We start from the raw sequence: 21,477 nt of genomic DNA, 5'->3' as shown, positions 1-21,477 counted from the left end.
ATGGTGAATAGCTGGGCCATGTCGGGTGCGCTTGGGTGAGCCGTTTCGGCAGGGGTTGGGGAAGGGTTTTGGTGGAGAGGGGGAGGGGAGGTGTCATACACCGCGGCCGCTGCCGCACCCATTTCGGGCTCTGGGTTCAGTTGGGCGAGTTCGTTTTCCTGTACAACCAACATTTCCTGCACGGGGATTTCATCCTGAGCCATGGATTCTACACATTCTACATCCATTTCTAATACCCCCGGCTCCCGCTCACCTTGAGACGCCATCTTGCTTCTCTTAAAGGGTTAATTTAGCTCGCTCGTAATTTGGAGGGAATCGGGGGTCGCTCCTCTCACCCCTGGACCGATTCCCGTGAATTTATCCGTAGACAGGAGAGCCCGTTTTCCCATTCTCCGATACCAGTGCCGCGAGGAGGGCGATGAGTTTGTATCGCACGACCTGACACCAGTGTTACGGATTCGCGCCCGCCGGCGTGCGGACGGCCACGTAACTCGAATCGCGGCACGTCGCCCACCGGACGGACAATCCAGTCGTGACCCTCTCGGACTAACGCCGGGAACTAGTCACGGATGGACCTTTCGGTCTCACCACGATCGTGCCAATCGGCCCCCGCGTGGGATAGGGTTGCTCGCCAAATTCGACCTACCTAAGTACCCACACGGAGGGTAGACCGGGCGATCGCACCTCGCCGCAGGTCGACTTCGGACACGGGCCACTTTAAGCGACCCGTTCCGTACTATCGGGATAACCGAGCGGTGTTATTCGTCGGCCTCGACGGTTCGATTAATTATCGGGCGTTTTAGCCCACGACCAACCCTTTACGTGAAGCAAGATGGAGATTCAATGAAAGAAAAGACGAAGCGAAGCGGGAAAACAGTTCAACATAACTCACATTTATTTCACGATGAACGGGAAGCACACATATTCAATTACACCAAAAGCACATGTAAAAGGAGAAGAAACACAATATTACACAAAAAGCAAATATAAAAGAGAAACACAATGCAGAGCTATCCGACTACTGAGCACACGGCAACACTTATACAATTTTACTTCACAGACGGCGCCGACAACACGTATACCCAAAGCAAAAGAAAAGAACCACCCTCCAGGATGAGGCGGGCCTGGGGCCGAGACCGTGTCGGGCCTACCGTCTGATGATGAGACGCAAAGTGGCGGTGGCGCCTCAACTCCGCGGGCCTCGCGGACAGTGTCTGGTAGGGGGTGGGAAAGGGGCCCCCTTGTCGCACTATCTCAGCGCGGGGGGAAACAGGAGGGGGTTGTTGATGCTCGGGGGATGGCGGATATCACCCTGTCTCGGGTCCCGCGACGAGCGTCTCCTCCTCGACCTCGGTCGCGTTGCTGGCCTCTCCCTCTGCAGCTCCCGGCACCGACGCGAGCACCCCCTCGTCCGCCTTCGCCGCCGCCACCTCTCCACAGCTCCGTCTAATCTCCCTCTCCTTCTCCTCTCTTGGCTCGTCCCAACTCTTCACTCTTGACTTCTCCCCTCCCAACTCTGACTCTTCTTCCCAGCTCCACCGACAACTCGTTCCAACGCACCACTCTCAACTTAACTTTACTGACGAACGCAGCCGTTTATATAAGCCCCGTGGCTTCGCTCCTTCACCTTTGACCCTCTGCCTCCGACCCTTCACCTCTCTAACTGGCTCCCCATTGGACCGAGGAAAAGTGGGCGTGAATGCTTTTTGATCCATGAATTTGCATATAGCGACCGCACTCCAACGCCCTGGAGGCGGGGCCAAATCGCCCCAGCTCGCCGATAGGACGGAACAGAAGTGGGCGTGAGTCGTTTTTGATCCGTTTTCCTCGGAAAGTCTGTGATGTTTCTGAACACGCTGTTCGGTGCGCGCCCTGCACGAGTCCAGTATCGGTGCCCACAAGTGGCGTGGGAATGACGGTGATGCGATGGTGGCGAGTTGTGACGGTAAAGGTCGTGGCTGTTGTTGTGAGGCGGCGTTGTGGTTGGTGGTTGTTGTTGTGAAGCGGCGTTGTGGTTGGTGGTTGTTGTTGTGAAGCGGCGTTGTGGTTGGTGGTTGTTGTTGTGAAGTGGCGTTGTGGTTGGTGGTTGTTGTTGTGATGGCTGTTGAGACGTGGTTGGTGGTGGTAGTAATGGCGGCTGGTCCAAAATAAAGATAGTAAAAGAAAAACGGCTCTCCTGAAGAGTCGCAGCCCGCATGAATGACATTTATTCCCTCTAGACAATAGGTTTGGGCCTAACTACACATATACTTACAGAGATATCTCACCTAAGGGACCTGAATGGTGGTTTGTGAATTTCGTCAACTACAACACTACCCCCTCCCCTTTTTACAGACTCGTCCCGAGTCGTCAAATTTTCGTGTGCCATCATGTGTAGTTTTCCCCTAGTACATTTTACCTACGGATCCCTGAGTGCGACATTCATGGTATTCATGTCCCCAAAATAAATAACCTGAGGGCTGAGTAACTACCTAAACAAACTCACTCACACGGACGACTTAAATAAAATTGCCGGCGCTAGGACAGACATGCCGGGGGCGCACTCATATTTACCGTACATCTTACCTTAACTTATCTTAGTTTGTGAATTTCGTCAACCACAACAATATTATTGATCTGTAACAGTGTCAATACCTCGTCACTTTTCGAGGTCCTGCTTCTTCACTTGATGGACAGATGCATCTCTTTTTTGTAAAAGTAACACCCGTTCCCACCAGGAACAAAAACAGGTGTCAATACCCACTATATCCGGTAGGGATCAATGGTTAAACCACTTGTAAGATTCTACGCATGTACAGGTGAAAAATCGCATGTTGTCTCCCCATTCTCGCTGGGAGGAGGGAGAGGGGTGAAGGGGGATTATTTTGTGCTCATGACCTGGCTCTCATTACCCAAAGCATGAATGCGAAATTTGGTGGAAGTTGGCCCAGCCATTTTATATTCTATCATGATCAGACGTACATACATACAAATAGAGATTGCCTTTATATTTGTACGATTAGAGGGAAAGCACTTCAAAATGATAGGTGCACAAAACTCAACACAACACAGAGGATTACAATACACACAAAATTATGGATTATGTCCGATCAAATATTTGCAATCCAGGAATGGGAAATGGGAACGGGTCAAAATGGGATACTAAACATGAACAGGTCAAAACGTTAGGTGGGATTTCTTTGAAATGAATGTGAAATGCACAAACATACAGTTCATAAGCACAGCCTCAATTTCGCCCCTAAGTAAATTTCAAAAAAACACGGGCAATGTATAAACATAGCCTCGTTCGCTTATGAAATAATAATAAATAAATAAATTCTGGGTAGTGTTGAGACACAGAATGCTGGCCTGATTGCTCGATACCTTGAAAAAAAAACAACTCGGGTTATGTAATGAAGCCAAAACATGATTATTGCTTTTGTGCATATATAATACACCGTGTTTATATCGCTTGGATAGATTCCAATTTCACTGGGCCGGAAGGCTTGAAGCCGGGGGGGGGGGGGGGGGGTACACAAGCTGTATGCCTCAGAATGCCTGTGACCCTAAAGAGCTACAACCTTTAATGATACTTTTAATCATCACTTTTGGTCTATTTCTCACTGTAGAGAAAACTTGTAGGGAAGTCATGGAGATTGTGAATATACCACTTCTGTTTGGAGCCATTGTACCTCACGTTCCATGGAGCAGATTATTGATATTTAATTATATTGGGTTAGCGATATTGGGTGAGAAAAAAGAAATCGCTTTTTCTTAAAAAAAAAAATCGATTTCACTCTAGATTTTGACATAATTATTTAGGCCATGAATTCCGATCATCAAATATGGAATCGGATTGAGAAAATCCGCTTTTAAAGCCTTGGAAAAATGACACAATTACAGTAGCTATCTTAAGATGGATATACACCTTCACACAAATTTTGCCAAAGGCAGGAAAACCCCTTGGGGAGGGGGGCAAATTAAGTCGCTATAACCTCCATCGTGTGACCCTGAGTCCTCCTGTCAAGTTTGGTTGAGATTGGATAAGTCAGACAGTCAGACAGACACCAAATTGCACATTTTAGTATGATTCCTCCATAAAGCTGTTTAATCCCAACAGTAAACCTCTCATTACCAGCACAAATTCAATCACTGTTCTCTATTACTATCACAAAGACCCAAGTGAATGTTGTAAAGATTTATACAAATTTGCATCTCACACTGAACTCAGCAGCAACACGTCCATATTATTTAAGCAGTAAAAACGGTCTTCTTCGGTAATTTGGTTAGGCTGATAATTTTCCAACTAAACAAGGTCTTGAAATGGCTTGACAAGGAAGAGCAGAGTAATGTCCATTTTCATAACCAAATAAGTTGAATTTGTGATTTTAAAAAAAAAAAAGAGTAAGATTTCGAGGAACATTTTGGACCATTGGATGAATAAAATGTCCACACAGGTTCCTGGAGGCCGGATCGATTCAGTCTCTCTTGATATATATGACTGGATTTGTTTCAATTAACATGATGTCCTTCTCAAGACGACTAAGTTCCTGCTCAAGTGTACTCTTGCGGTTCTTCTGGGAAATGGTTTCAATAATCAATGGCAGGAGTATGAATTGCTGGTAAAGCTTGTCTCGGTTCTGCTTCAGACCCTGTCCAAAAGAAACACAAATGAGTAGGACGAGTGAGGGATATTTGTAAAATATTAATAGGACGAGTGAGTGGGAACCTGAATTATTTAATTAAAATGAATGCTTTAAAATGAGCTGCATTTATCTGACTCACCTGCAGTATATGGTCTCGATCCTCACTTGAGAGTCGTTCTGTGTGTTTCTGAGGCTGATCCTTGGCCATCAGGCGGTTAGCCTCTTCTTCTCTTGTGATCTGTGCCTTCTTCTGCAGAATGTATGAGGGAACTTTTCCATATTCCTGCAGGCATTTCATGCATGTTCTCAAGATCGACCACATTCTTACGATCGCCATATTCAGATAATCACTGTGATATTTTATTTCCTCTAATAGTAGGGGAAAATTCCCAGGATCCATGACAAGATTCTGGGGGAGCTTAGTTTGACACTTGTTTTGATATCACATAAAATAGTAAAACAAAGTGGGACATGGGCAACCTCATGAAAATTGGTGGAACACCTCCTCAGAGGCTCAAATACGAAATGGTGGATTTTGGTCCCAGGTCCACTTTCCCATCAATAGTTGATTTTTCAGAAATGGTCATGTTATACCTTTTTGGAAAGGAAATTTAGTGCTGATTCACATTTCAATACAAAACACAGTTCACCTCATTTCTGGTCAAGGAACTCTTCTGGGATTGATGTGGATGATTTATTGATGATGTCTTCTCCTGTCATTGCACCTACATGCAACATGAGTTTCTCATTAAATAAAATGTGGGTGCTGTCCACCAGAGATCACAGAAGACACCCATGGGACAGCTATCTTGAACAATGATGATTTTAAGAGTGACACCTTGACTGGCAGTGCAATAACTGCAGTCTCAATGAAACTACTTCCTTGTGGTATCTGGAGTTGCATGAAAATTAATGAATGCATGATGAGCCGGAACTGACGAGGCGGAACTGACAGTGATATCAGTGGGCTGTTGAGTGTGGAGCACAAGACGTGATCAAAAGCAGATGAGCGAAAGATCCTTCGTATGGGCTCTTTGCTTGTACACAACATATTGGTGGTGAGGATGGCTAACCTTGCTCTTGCACCACTTGCTGCATTCTTACCAAGTCCGGGTGAGCCTTTAATACCTTTTACCTCATGGATGCGCAAGTTCGAGAACTTCATGTTGGCGGTAAATGACAATGCACTTTCTGATGCTGGGAAGCGCGCATTGCTTATACACTGCCTAGGAACTGAAGGGCAGCGTACATTCTACACCCTCCGAGTTGATAGGGACACGTACTCTGCTGCTTTCGGTGCATTAAAAGACTTTTTCATGCCAAAGGTGAACGTTGTTTTCCAACAATATACGTTTCATCAACGAGCACAGAGGCCAGTTGAATTGACTGCTCAGTTCGTTGCTGCTTTACGAGAGATTGCGATAAATTGTGAGTTTCGTGACCTCTCTGATGAAATGATACAAGATCAGCTCGTGGAAAAAAACCCTAACAGCTCGTATACATGAATGGATGCTTTTGGAACTGGAGCTTACACTGCAGAAAGCCCTCGTAAAGGCAGGACAAATCGAATCAGCCATAGTGGAAGCAAAAGCGATTACATGCGGCACATCGGCGTCCTTTCAGGATGTAGATACAATACCAGCACGTACCAGTGTGGGGCAATACAGACGTGACCCTATCCACAGGAACGCATCAAATGAACCTACAAAACCCAAAATTTTCACAAGCTCGACAAGTACTCCAAGAGAGTAATTGTTGTCGTGGATCTGCAATACACTTAGCCAATTACTCCCAGGTGCCCTGCAAAAGATGTAAATTGCAGGCAGTGTGGCAACAGTGGACATTTTGCGAAAGTATGTCGCAGTGAAGACCACAAATACCAAGTGTGGGGAGTGACTGTGCCAGATGTGACTGTTTTAAGCATAAACACGCAAGCCTCTGAACAAATTAGAGGGAACCTATTTTGTGATGTTGGTCTTTGCACATCTGATGGACAGGCATGCTCAGCTAAATTGCTGGTGGACACAGGTTCAATCATCTCCAAACTTCCAGAGTCTATCTACCTGGAGTATTTCAAGAATGCACTTCTTACTGAACCAAAATTATACTTGGTGACTTACCTAAAAAATCCCAATCTCTGTCGTTGGTTGTCTTCAAGTACAGGTTCGATACAACCATGTTTCTGTGCCTGCTGATTTCTTCATTGTGCCTTCTGGAACACCTATATTCGGGATGGACCTCTTCACTGCTCTCGGACTGAATATTGTTAATGGATGTGTTACTCCTGCATCAGTGTCCCTCTGTGCATCAAACATCGGTTTGGCAGACATCAAATCCTAACGTCACTGGAACTCTCGGCTATGCAAAAGGATTTGTACACAGAGTGAAGATAAGGCCCAATGTGGTGCCAATCCAGCAGAAGCTTTGCCGTTTACCTTTTGCTGTCCGTGATGCTGTCTCACAAGAAGTGAAAACACTTGAAGAAGCAAGTATCATTGAGAGAATTGACTCTTCCGAATGGGTTTCACCTATTGTCGTTACACATAAGAAAATGGGAGGTATACGACTGTGCATGGATCTTCGTGAACCAAATAAGGCGAACATAATAAACAGTCATCCACTGCCACATATTGAGAAAGTATTCGCAGAACTTCTGGGAGCGAAAATGTTCTCTACACTTGATCTTCAGAGTGCATATCATCAAGTGGCCTTGCATGAGGAAAGCAGAGACCTTACGGCTTTCCTAACACACGAGGGACTTTTCCGGTTTTGCTGTGTTCTTTATGGTCTTGCTTCTGCTCCCAGTGCATTCCTGTGAATGATGTCACAGATCTTAGCTGACCAGGAGGGCGTTCAGTGTTACTGAGATGACATAATTGTGTATACTTCGTCTCCTGAGAAACATGAGGAACGTCTTCAAGCTGTTTTGAATCGTATTGATCAAGCAGGCTTAAAACTGCATCATGACAAATGTCATTTCAGGAAGGCTGAACTATCTTTTCTGGGTCACGTGATCTCAGAAAAGGGCATGAGCCCAAACACCAAACATGTGGTGGCAGTAACACAAGTACCACCCCCAAAGGATGCATCTGCTCTGCGTTCCTTTCTGCGGTTGACTTCTTGGTACTCCAAATTCATTCCAAATTATGCAACAGTCATGGAGCCACTCCGTGCCTTACTGCGCAAGAATGCTGACTTCTCCTGGCTGTGTACGCTCAATTTGAAAGGGTGAAAAAATTTATTGCTAACAGCCCTGCACTTGCTTTGTTTGGCCCTACTCTGACCACCATTGTGACCACAGACACATCTGATTATGGACTTGGAGCAGTGCTCACTCAATTTCATGAGGACTCCACAGAGGAAAAAGGAGAATTTGCCTCACGAATGATCACAGAATGCGAACGCAAGTACTCTACAGAAAGGAAGGAAGCACTCACCTGCGTCTGGGCAATTGAGAAATGGCGTGCTTACCTGTGGGGTCGGAAATTTATCCTGCATACTGAACACACTCCACTGACCACACTACTGTCTTTGAAAGGTCTTGGTCAAGCTGGAATGAGAATTGCACCTTGGTTTTCCCGTTTACTGTCGTTAACTATGAAATTGTGTACAAACCTGGCCATAAAAATGTGACTGCAGACTGTTTATCATGGTTACCACTCCCCATGACAGAGCCTTACCATGAACCGGATGTAGAAATGGTGGCTTCAGTGTCCGGTGACTGTGCTGCTGTACCTGTGGAACAATTCAAGGAAACTTGCAATAGATGCCCTATTCTACAGAAGGTGTGAGGATATGTCTCCAGAGGATGGCCTTGCACTGCGAAGGGCATTGACCCAAATGTACTTCCCTACTTTCGCATTCGGAATGAACTGGCTGTACAAGAGGATTACTTGATTCGGGGCACTCACCATGTGATTGTGCCGACAGAACTTCAACCCAAGTTAATCCAGCTTGCCCATGATACGAATCAAGGAATTGTAAGGAGTAAACAAAGACTGCGTGACCTCCAATGGTGGCCAGGGATGGACTCCCAAGTGGAAGTTGCCATCAAGTCATGCATTACTTGCCAAATGCATGATAAAACAGCTGTCATTCGGGTTCCACCTTTGCAACCAGTTCCGCTTCCTAATGCTGTTTGGGAAAACCTTGCCATCGATATAGTGGGACCACTTGATAACGGCCAAATGGACTGTCGCTATACCTTGACTCTAATTGATTATTTCAGCAAATGGCCAGAACTAGCCTTTATGTCCCAAGTAACATCTGCTACAGTTATCAAGTTCCTGACTACAGTATTCAATCGTGAAGTGTTCGTGTTCAAATTCAATCGTGTTCGACCGATACACAGACAAGCGTCAGTGAGCGAAATCTTCCACCTTTCAATGTGGTTCTTTCGTGCGAGTTCAGAAACCTTGACTTCACCAGAAAGTACAAAACAAGTTTACCCAACCCCTCAAGATCAGTGAACAGAGAGGTCATGCTACCTACAGACTCTCTGATGGAAAGCGTGGAATGCAATTCATATAGCACCTGCAATTGGGACCTCAAATGGACTTTCTGCTGGAAGTACGACAGGTTCTGAGGACTATAGGCCACATAGCTCTGTCCAACAAATGCTGCCACAAGTTTTTATCCCAGGTGTTCATCGTGGGACGAGATATCGTTGAGCCCCTGAATGGACCAAGGACTTTGTCATGTGATATGCTTACTCTTTTTTTTTTTTTTGGGGGGGGGGGATTTCATCAATAATTGTTATTTTCACGAAAAAAGGATTATGTGGTATTGGGAGTTGCATGCCTGTTGATGAATGCATGACAATTACATGCTTTCTATGTTATTTTCTTTTTTTCATGATTAGTTGGTATTTTCAGGAAAAAAGAAATATGTGGTGTTGGGAGTTGCATGAAAATTAATGAATGCATGATGAGCCGTTACTGACGAGACGGACCTGAGAGTGACGTCAGAGGGCTGTCGAGTGTGGAGCATGAGACTTGATTAAAAGCAGATGAGCGAAAGATCCTTCATGTGGGCTGTCATTGCTTATACACAACACTCCTTTACTTGTATCATACATGAGAGTGTTCTGTTTTTTATGATATTGATCATGAAATCCGACCTTGTCTTGAAATTCATTTATCAGCATCGATTTGATTTGACTCGTTCTCTGCCCATCAACAGGCACTCCAAAGATGGCTAATATAAGTTTGTAGTCAGCCAGGAGACCTTGCAGTGTTTGTGGTTCATTGAGTGCAAAAATCACTTTTCCAACATGCTGAAAGATCTGCTTGATCTCGGCAAGTCTCACATTTTGAACATGAATTGCTTCCAACATTTCAAGTGGTTGTCGATCTCAGTTGCGAATGGATCAGGAGAAGCAGCGATCAGGGCAAGTATTCTTTCACGCATTGTTTCATCCTCAAAGTGAACTGTGTGCATCTTGAACCTGATGAAACGGGTCTGCTGCTTTTTTCATAGCTTGTGGTGGACACATACACCACACACAGAGTTCTTTCTGTTGTAGAGGCCCAGCTGGCCAAGTGAGTTCCCCATTGCTCACTCTCTCTATGGAGTGCAGCCTGTGGCTGCTGGTTGCATCATTGGTTGGGACGTGGCTATGCCGCTGATGCAGTGTCCCCCTTACCAGTACACTGGTGCTCATTTTGCCGACCTCGGAAGGATGACAGGCTGAGTCAACCTCCTGGTGTATTTTAATTCAGCGGCCAACGGGGCTTCAACTCAGGACCCTAGGATCCCAAGCCGCCACCCTAACCATGAAGCTCATACCAGGCTCATTGCTAACTGATTTGACTGTTTGCTGCCTCAGGATCTTGGGCTAATCAGGATGAAGTCACATCATGTTTTGATTTCAGCCTTTTATGCGCTTGCTCTCATATCAGTGTGGTTTGCAAGGATGTTGCGCACGATTTCTGGAAGAAGTTCCCTTCAGGACCATCTTCCCCTTTCACTTGATCAAACACTTGACCATACGTATCCAATCCTGAAAAGAGATAACTTAAGAAAATAAGAGATTTTACTGATTCATAGTACAATAAAACAAGTAAAATATGTACATACCTTTCCACTCGGAAACCTTTTGTTTCAGCTTTCCTCACACATCAAGATTAAAGTTGCTCTTATCTTCATCGCATGCTTTGTGACTAAGGATGCATAGCAAAGTGTAGCGATCAATCTATTTCCTTTGCTTAGCAGGTGTAGGTGCAACGTCAGGAGAAGACGCCATCAATAAATCATCCACATTAAACCCAGAAGAATTCCTTGACCAGAAATGAGGAAAACCGTGTTTTCTATTAAAATGTGAATCAGCACTAAATTTCCTTTCCAAAAAGGTAAAACATGACCATAATTGAAAATTCAAATATTGAAGGGAAATTGAACCTGGGACCAAAATCCACCATTTTGGATTTGAGCCTCTGAGGAGGTGTTCCACCCACCATTTTCACGAGGTTGCCCATGGTCCACTGTTTCCTAATTTATGTGATATCAAAACAAGTGCCAAACCGAGCACACAGAATTTTGTCACGGATCCTGGGAATTTTCCCCGACTATACTAACGTTGAACTTTCGATTGTGCATTTACCTTGTGAGGAATGAACCCTCACCTTCTTTTTGAGAAATTTTGGAAGAAGCCCAGAATTTTCAAGAAGCTGGCAGTTGCCACGTACTGTGTCCACTGCAATCGGAGGTAGTTGCGTGGTCTTAGCACTTCTAGCTCTCATGACATTTTGTTTGATAAAGTTCTTGGTATCATGTTTGGGTATTGCTGGACAGTTTTTCCGCTGAGGTATTGGTGGTAATCGATGACCATCTGGATATTCAAATGACTTTTCTGAAGTGGGAAAACAAAAACTGTAAGTATGTAATAATTCCACCATTTATTGTCAGGAACTATCTTGTAAATACTTATAACATTTAACTGTTACTAGCAGATATGCATCGCAGATTTTTTAATACATGGGAAATAATGATAATTTGCTCAAGTGAGTGTAATGCTGTACTTGCCTTTATGACTACCACTGGAGTGGATCAGCTCGCTGCGCTCGCCTCTCCACATGTTGTTGCAGAGATTGAGGTCATAGATTTGCTGTGTTGTCGTGATTTACACCAATCAGATATACAAACATTTTTTTTGTACAAATTTATTTGTAATATTGGTGATATCATATTTATTTTAAATTTATTTGCAATATAAAAATGTCCAAGTGGTCAAAATGGTCAATGGTCTAAGCTGTCTAAAGGATGTAAGGGGTCTAAATGGTATCATGTCTTCGGGGGTCTAAAGGCTTTTAGGGGAGGTATTTTGGGTCATTGGGGTATTTTTGGTCCTCTGGGTCTTTGGGGAGTTTTGGTCTTTTGGTTTCTGGGGACTTTTGGGTCATTTGGATCCTTGGAGACTTTTGAGTCACCTGGGTCTTTTGGGTCTTTGGGGTTTTTTGGATTCTCAGGTCTTTTGGATCCTCTGAGTATTTTTTGTTTTTGGGATCTTTTTGGTCTTTTGAGTCCTCAGGGACTTTTGGGTCTGAGGCATCTTTAGGGGTCTTTGGGGTATTAAGGGTCTTGTGGGTCTTCAACGGTCGAAGGAGTTTTAGGCCGATGTCGCTTGGTGGTGGATGTTCCAGGAATAAAGTTGCGGAATCTGATGAAACGGGTCTGCTCCACTTCTGGGGTCGCCCGTGAGGAGCTGTACTGGAGTAAGCCTCAAAACAGTGATGATCCACTGGTTCCAGCTGAGGAGAGCAACATGAGCAGTGTCCAAGCACTGTGTGTGTGTGTGTGTGTGTGTGTGTGTGTGTGTGTGTGTGTGTGTGTGTGTGTGTGTGTGTGTGTGTATATATATATATATATATATATATATATATATATTCAGACTTATTGAGTGGTCGCTTGACGACCGTTATTCTCAGGTTTTCCGTCTGTCTGTATGTATGTAATGGACAGCTCTGGAGGCCAGAGGAGTCAACCGATTTTGATGAAAATAGGTTTTGATGAAACTGACTGGTAGGTTCATACCAGGATCTAGTTGTATACTTTTGAGCACCGTTGCTATGGGCACCACTGTTGCCTAGCAACGGGGCTCTGAAATTTTTGAAAAAAATCCGAAAAATATTTATATATATTTTTTTTTCGAAAATCAAAAATCAGCTTCCGCGCTTTTATGCACACTATAATCAACCTCTTTGTCAAAAAATTTCAGCCTGATCCGTCAAAAACTGTATGACTAGTATGCAATTATGTAGCGACCACCCATGTCGCCTACCGGCTTGTAGTATGTATACAGTCATGCGCCGCTTAACGACGTTCCGGGCAACGACGGATCGCATATACGACAGATCTGCCAGCTCTGAAAAAAAAAATGTAGCTGAAAAATTCCTATCGCCGAGTGATGTCGACGTAGCGCTGCCAGTCGTATAAAAATAGCACGTACAATTATGTACGCTGTACAGTACATAATACTTCATAATGATAATAAACGACAGTGTGGCCCCGTTATAATGCGATCATTGAGGTCCATAAAATGTCATCGCGAAAAACAGGATCGTGCTAAATCGGGATTCAAGGAAATCGGCTTTCAAACTGAAGCAATGTTTCCACGTTTACCTTCTAGCAAGTAAATTACCTTTGAATTGAAAAATTCCGCGAATAAATCGTTGTTGTTACAGTCGAAATTAAAACACAAATTTATTTTTGGTGAAGCTTTTCATGTTGTTAAAACAATCGCACTGTTCCGAAAACATATATCACAATTGACAGGAGCTCGTTTCTTCATTTATAAATTATAACATCGATGCAATGATTATGTATTTATAAAATCCAAACGCTATTTATTCATCTTTCTATAATCGATGCGAGAGGAGATTGTGAGCTCCTGCTAACAACACCGATGGCCGTCATGAACAGCACAAAGGTAAAACCAACGTGTCTTCCGTCTCTCTTGGATGTGTGTTACAATTGCCGACAGTATTCAGTGCAGTACATGCTGTACAGGTTTGTATCCGAGGAGCAATAGGCTACACTATATAGCCTAGTTGTGTAGTTTTGTGTTAGTACAATGTTCGAAAACGAAAAAAAAAAAATGATGTTCGCACAAGGACGACGTCGCTTAGCGACGCGTTTCTCAGAACGTAACCCCGTCGTTAAGTGGCGCATGACTGTATATGTATATATGTATATGTATATGTATATATTGTTGCGGATTTGGAAAACTATCGCACACAACATTCACGTTCCTATAGCTGTTATATCGGTAAGTATGTGTTTTATAGATAGCTTCCTTACCTTGTCTCGTGGGTGAATCAATGTAAATGCGCTGCAATTTATTTTAATAGTTAGGAGTTTTATCGGGATTCTGCAGAGAAGAACAATAACCCTTCCGCCCCGAGATTCTTGCAGCGTAAACAAGAATGACGGTTAGAAGGATGCTGCAGAAAACAACGACCCTCCCACTCCGAGATTCTAGCAGCGTAAACAAGAATGACCGTTAGAAGGATGCGGCAGAAACGAACTACAATCCCCCGCCCTGGGATTTTCCCCGCGCGCCGGGGAGGGGGAGGGTTGAGCACGCCGGAGCGCATAAAAGGAAGAAAAGGAACCAGCGAAAAGCGAGTGAGCCACCGAGGAGGAGTGAGCAGTGAGCAGCGAGCCAGCCAGCCAGCCAGCCAGTGAGGAGAAGTGAAAGGAGAGAGGAGCCAGCAAGAGGCAAGCGAGAGAGAAGCCAGCCAGTGAGAAGCAAGGAAGGAGCGCTGATCTTGCTGGAGTGCTCATCGTGTTGGAGCGCTCGTGTTGCGGGAGCGCTCGTCTCCGAAGGCCTGGAATGGTCTTGCCACTGCCCTCTGGAACGTCTTCTTCTTCTTCCTCCTCCTCCTCCTCCTCCTCCTCCTCCTCCTGAAAGACCATCCGCCGCCGGAGCCGGAAGGGTTGTTTACCATCTCCGGAGTGAACGGAGTCGAGGTTTGGTGGCCAGGACGGGCGCCGAACCGAGTCATCCTGAAGACCGCACGAGGCGGACAGGTACAAGGTAGACCCTGGCCCTCAGCTCCACTATCCTCTGAGCTAAAGAGCCGAAATAAAGGCGTCAGCCACCACTTCTTTTGGGTGTGTGTGTATGTGTCCGTGGGCCCGTCCTCTAAGTAGTAAACTGTATAAGTGCTTTTGCTGTACATTATTTGCCTTGCTTTAGTCAGTTTAACTCTGCTCTTTGGGTTCCCCTCTCTGCCTATTATAAATAAATACCCCGATTGTTAAATGTATCACCTCGTTTTGTGTTTCTTTCATTGGCTGAGCATGCTGCATGTTTGAGAATTAGTAAAAGCTGTTACGGCCCTAAGGGGACATTTGGACCGACGGTTCTTGGCGATTAAACCGCTCGGAATCGCACATGGAACGAGCGCGCAAAGCGGCTCGTTTTCGTACGAGTTCCGTCGAGGGTGAATTTCCCCGGTAGATTCCCCGCGTGGATACTTAGGTATAAAGAAATTTGGCTATTCACCCTATTCCACGCAGGTGACCTGTTGGCGATCTTCGGTCCGTCGGACCCGTCGGCTCCGGACTTCTCTGGAGTGACGACCTAAATTCCGGGCGATCGGTCGAGCCGACTCTGCAGCTCCATCTGGCGGTCGTGCTCGTCGGCCGACGCCTGGCCGCGCAACAATATGTGTTTATGTATATGTATGTATATATATATATATATATATATATATATATATATATATATATATATGTATGTATATGTGCATATATATATATATATTTATTGTGACGTCCACGGGACTTGAACAGTCCCGCCAACGTAGAATGAGCCGAAACGATGGAGGCGGTTTATTTGTTTATAACCCAAACATGGCGGTTCTAATCGCTCTACCGCAAACGGGACGAGGAAGGTGGCACGAGTCACTTTTCACTGAGTTGACGATGTTTATTTGTTTTTATTATTACCAGAAATAACAAGACTCGGCAAGAAGAGGGATCCGGGGCGATTCGACGGGATGGTGTGGGATCGGGCGTGGGGAAAAACACAGACAATTCCAATGAATATACAGTTCTCAATCCCTCTAAGGCACCAAGCACACACACACACACACACACACACACACACACACACACACACACACACACACACACACACACACACACACACATACATACACACACACACACACACACACACACACACACACACACACACACACACACACACACACACACACACACACACACATTTCTGGTGGTCAGGCTGGACCGTGGTGTGGACGCAACTGTCCCTGGATCGGCGTCGGACGAGCTGGCCTTGCTCTCGTCAGGGGGGCAGGAGAAACCGTGGTGCTGTCGACCTCCTGGTCTTGGCCCAAGTCCGCTCACAGCCGCCAGGGAACCAGTTCTAGTGCCAAGTTGCGAGCAGGAGAGGGAGGCAGGTCCGCCCGCTGTTCGACCCCGTACTCCGAGTCAGCAGAACCCCAGAGCCAACCAAGGTGAGGGACGAGGCTCGGCAAGGCTCCAGGACACGATGAAGAACACGATCGATTCAGCACAACAACAAGGACGCTCTCTGCCGCCACAGGGAACCACACCAAAAAAACACGATCTTTTGGTTGTAATCTTCTTCCTCTTTCTTTTCGACCCCGCACAGAACCTTTTTATCCTTCGTCCTCGTCACTCCCAATCGAGCCGTTTATTGGCCCACCGCCATCGCCTTCCGCCAATCGTGATCGCGGGAGGACCCAATATATATATATATATATATATATATATATATATATATATATATATATATATATATATATATATATATATATATATATATATATATATATATATATATATATATATATATATATATATATATTGCTGGAATGTTGCGAAAGACTGTGACGCAACTCGTTCATTCAAGTTGTGTTAGTAAAGCACACATCAAGCTCAGTCCTGTTATTTTTAGACGGACCTCGTATGCCTGCTGTTGGCTTAATGGTTAGGGTGGTGGGCTTTTGATCCTATGGTCCTGAGTTGAATTAATATTAGGTGGGGTTGACTCTGCCTGTCATCCTTCTAAGGTTGGCAAAATGAGTGCCAGCTTGCTGGTATCCAGTGTTGGAGTGGTGACCTGTCCAGTATTGTATCCAATAGCCAAGGAGACTGCTTCGGCAGCACCAATGCACTGCACAGAGTATGGTCCCAAAGGATCGATGGATGTATCTCAACAGTAGATATAAAACCAAAATGTTTTTTTGCTTGTGACCTTACTGCTTTGAACTCCAAAAGTTATTTCACAATGAAACTTTCTAAGATCAAATTTTTAACCACGATGCACCTAAATCGGCGGTTTAAACTATCATAAGGACGTCATTTGGCCCATTATTGCCATGTTGCACTACAGAGTTAATTTATTTACTAACATGAGGTAATTTCTTTACACCTTGTATGGCCTGAAGACCCCATTAGACCCTTTACACCCCTGAGACCCTTTATACCCATTGAGACCCTTTTGATACGTATAGGCCGTCTTCGACTCTTTCAACACTTTTCAGAACTATAGACCTTTTAATACACTTTGGACAATTTCAGACCATTTAGATACCTCGGACTGCTTTTGCTCTTTCGCCCTAAGTACCCTTTAAACATTTCAACCCATTTAAAACCCTGAGACCCTTTAGATCCCTTTATGAACCCTAAGACCCCTAAAACACTTTGGACCCCTTTTGACGTTTTAAGAACCTAAAGCCACTTTAGACCCCTCTCCACCCTTCAGAAAATCGAAAAAGCTTTCCCCGAAAATCATTTTTGATGACACTTTTCGTGCACCATTGTGTGGCATCACAAGTTGTGATGATGAGTCGAAACTGATGTTCCAAAGTGAAACTGATGCAGAAACGTGAAACTGAAACAAATGATCTATGGATCATCAAATGGGAAACCAAAATGAAATGCTATGAGAAATACTGAATGGAAATTAACGAAAGCAATGCTTTGGGGAGTATAGAGAGAGGTGGCAAGTTGGGGACTGAAGAAGCGATGCAGTGATGTGGAGAGGGATAGGTGCCTGTAGGTGGTCGGTTGGCATGGAAAGAACTTTGGTGATCTTCCATCAGGCGGTAGGCCCAAAACGTGCCTAAATTAGTTTCCCAGCAAAGCCTTCATAATATCAGCCTCACTCCCAAGTAGTACTTCGGGGGTACGCCGCCCAGACACGTTTGGAGACAAACACCGCCTCGATGCCTCCAGAGACGAGCACCGCTCAGACACATCTGGAGACAAACTCCTGTCCAGATATAAATACCGCTCAGGCGTGTCCAGAGCCAAGCTGTCCAGAGACAAATGCCGCTCGGACACAGGGAACACCCGCGGCGGCCAGCGAGGACCAACGGTAAGGTGTTAGGGTAAACCCATGCACAGATGGTAAGATGTTAGGATAAACCCATGCACAGATCAGAACAAGATGCGTGCCATTCGTGCCCTGCTCTGTGCAATGATAAGGTATCACGGCTGCGAACGGGTTTGCCCACCATCGAGCACGTTCCGAACAGTAAGTGCGGACCCACCATAGAACACGTGGCCACGTGCGTGTACACCCATATCTGCTATCGTGTTCGCAGTGTTGTGTGACATCCATGCCCTGCTCTGTATGATAACGTGTCACGAGCTAAGCACGGGTCTGCCGGCCATCGAGCATTTTTCGTACAGTACATGCGGATCCGCCATGGCCCACATGGTCAGCGCTCGCGTTCGCCCGATTCTGCTTTCGTGTATGCGGGGCCAACCCCGATCTGAGTCAGGAATTGAGAGAAACAATCGGATACAATAATTATATGGAGGTTTGGAATGAAAAGGAATATAGGTATAAGTATCAGATGGAGAAATGGAGGGAAAAAAGGATGCCAATATAATTAAATCACGAAATGGGTTGAAAAGAACGCGCCGCCCGTATCTTGCACACTTGTGTCCTGTACAACGTGGCATGGTTGTTGTTTTTCTATTATCAGCCTCTGACGATGTAGTTATTGGCACCAAGCTGCCAGCCACGCTCTCGCCGAAATTGGGTCATTTGCTTCTGTGTTGTGAAAAACAACATGACAGACGTCAGACAATCATCTCGTGCTTGCGGCAGAGGTTCCTTCGAGGTTATCGCTGTATCTTCATAGCTGCGCTGTCGATGCTCGTGTGGTGTTGTCATGGCTTTCCTATTCCCCTCCCCCAGTCGCGGCACGTGCTGCACGTGTTGGTTTCCGCGAGGACCCAAATTCGGATTTACCTCAGGAATAAGCAGAAAAGAAGAGTAGAAATGAAGTTAGAGTGGTGTAAACAGACCTCGCTATGGGATCCACACAATGCACTGTCCCGTTGTCCCGCTAGAGCTAGCCAAAAGGGAAGGGGCTATCTGAACGTAGATTAATGGAATAACTGTCGAGGGACCGCTGTGTGATGGTTGCTATTGCCTTGGAGGGAAGCGGTTCCCTTCCGCAGTGAATAGCAATGTTTGGTGAGGCGTCACTCTCCCCACCTCCCCCCCGAGCTCCCCATTCTTCATCCTCTCTGCCTCCCCTCCCCCTCTCACCCTACACCTGCCCCTCTCTTTCTCTCCCTCCCCCCCCTTTATTGTCCCCATCAGTGAAGCGACGGGTTGTATTTGCTCGTGGGAAATAAGTGTGATTTTTTTTTGATGTCCTTGGGGGCTATGTCATGACATCATAATTGCATATGTTGAATGTTTTATCCGATCAGTAATAAAACTTTGAGGGTCGTCTTGGGGAAAAAATGGTATGGGGGAAAAATTGATGACGTCATTGGTCACGTGGTTTGGCGGCCATATTTGTTATTAACATAAAACCTTCAGTAATCTTCTTCTCCGAAACAGCTAAACAGATTGAGGCGAACCTTTACAGGTAAGATCACCTATTCATGAGGAACAAAACGTTCTCCACATAATATGACATCATAGGTCACATGGTTTGGCAGTTATGATTTTTTGAAGAATAAACCTTTAAAAATCGTCTTCTCCAGAACGGCTTGACATATCGAGGAGAAACTTCTTCCACATGTTCCCCAAGCCTTTGGAATACTAGGATGTTCATAAATAATTAAGAGGTGACATCGTCTGGCAGCCATATTGGATTGAAAAAAAATCTTTTAAAAATTATTTCTCTTTAAATCCACTTCATCAATAGAAGTGAAAGTTCATAATTATGATCTCGTTGTCATGGGGAATATATGTTTGAAATTTATTCCTGGTCGGATGCCCAGTCTGGCAGGCAGAATTGTTGAATATTTTGAATCTGGGTTCAGTAATTTAAATCAAACTTGGTACAAACATGTATAATCAACTGATATAAAACACAATGTGTATTTGTCTGTCCCCCTTCATAAGCACAGACAATTTAAGTAGGGTTTTAAAGGCCACTCTTTAAACATGACTGTGTGTTCACCACGGTCTATTTTTGAGGATAACAAACTCGAAAAACATTTTGCATAAAAAAAGTAATTACTTCTCTTCTATTGGATATGTAGACAGTGACTTGCAACTAGGCATCAATGGCAGTGTACAGAAACCTAAAAATAAAAAAACCAATAAATACAAGGTGCAGGGAGGTGAAATTCACTGCACATGATGTCCAACGTGTGCAGAGTAAAGGAGTGTTCATTTCCGAACGTGAAATGTCTCATAAATAAATAAGATATCAGCACACCTGACGCTAGGCCGAGGCTTCAGACTTTGGCACGCTCACGAGGCTGTACCATCAAAATGAAACATCCCTGAAGATAAAGAAAATAGAGTAACATTTGTACATGTAGTGTTTTAAAATAACGCTTCTTGCTATGAAACATCAAATCTTCTAGTCCCTTTGAATAATTTAAAGAAAGGAATTCTCAACCATCATTTTTGTTGGGCTTTCATACAAGTGATGTAATAATGTGGGTGGAAGCATATGTGGCGACGATGTCGAAGAGTGCCCTTCTAGTTCCCTTTGGAATCAGTCCTTTATGTGTCTTTTTCATGTTCACTCGGCCATCCAGGCAGAAAAAGCTTAACAAGCATCGCAATCACTACAGTTTGCCTCTAAGTTGTGGCAGGGGGAAAGGTCACAACAGGGCCACTCTGCCCGCAAAGATGATCAGTGCCCAATGGTGAGTGAGTGGGGAGGGGTGCTGGATGTCACGGTGTGAGGTGGAGGTCAGAGACGATAAAGGCGCACGCAGCGGGGGGTGATGAGATGCCCAGAACCAATCTCTGGGGAAGCTGCTCGGAGTCTGCTCAAGCTCTGGTGCTGTGCCATACCCCACCCAGCCAGCCATGCCTCTACTCCTTGGTACACACTCACACCGGGCCTGTGGGGCCCGCTGACCTGCAGCAAAGACACAACTGTGACTCTTTGCATCGGTTCCTGTGTGCCAGGGTATTTCTCTCTTGTCTGACTTTGTTGTTGGCCTCCCGTACAATGACTGGTTTGGCAGTTACGATTTGGCCTTAAGTTGGATAATTAAGGTTTCCGCTCGTTCGTTACTTCGTGGACGCGTATTCGGTAGTGGTGTAAGGGGGGTTTTATTGTCGATTATTGCATTGCTTGTTGTACATTCCCTCTCCGTCACCATCATTGTGGTTCTTATTAATATACCTGGTCTCAGGGTGATTCTGGCTGTGGGGATTCTGGCTTCATTTGGTGGTTTTAGAGGACCCATTAAGGGAATAATTGGGTGCGGTCTCCACACCTCATACCATAGAAGACTGTATCACATGACTTAAGTTGCTCAGCCTAATTAGATAAAGACACATGACACCAATCAGCATGATGCTGGACCATTTTGGGCTCCCACTCTATACAGTAACATGGCATTCAGATACAGATCC

General features: G+C 45.0%; 1 protein-coding gene across 2 annotated transcripts in view; it reads right to left on the bottom strand.

Moving 5' to 3' along the window:
• Nucleotides 1–743: 743 nt before the first annotated feature.
• The window catches only part of LOC147031493 (enkurin-like), a 32,903-nt gene continuing 12,169 nt past the window's right edge, over nt 744–21,477 (bottom strand). For both annotated transcript variants that reach the window (XM_085864107.1, XM_085864101.1), the window contains 3 exons: nt 11,249–11,475; nt 4,765–4,908; nt 744–4,631 (listed from right to left, as the gene is read on the bottom strand). In XM_085864107.1, the coding sequence (XP_085720233.1) occupies nt 4,458–4,631; nt 4,765–4,908; nt 11,249–11,475 (545 nt within the window). In that variant the 3' untranslated portion in view covers nt 744–4,457. The remainder of the gene's footprint in view (nt 4,632–4,764; nt 4,909–11,248; nt 11,476–21,477) is intronic.

This window comes from Eptatretus burgeri, chromosome 2 (genome assembly GCF_056783735.1).
Source record: "Eptatretus burgeri isolate ZD-2024b chromosome 2, Ebu_testis_v1, whole genome shotgun sequence".
Lineage (NCBI taxonomy): Eukaryota > Metazoa > Chordata > Myxini > Myxiniformes > Myxinidae > Eptatretus > Eptatretus burgeri.
The sequence above is the reverse complement of the archived record's forward strand: the minus strand, read 5'-3'. Positions and strand labels throughout refer to the sequence as shown.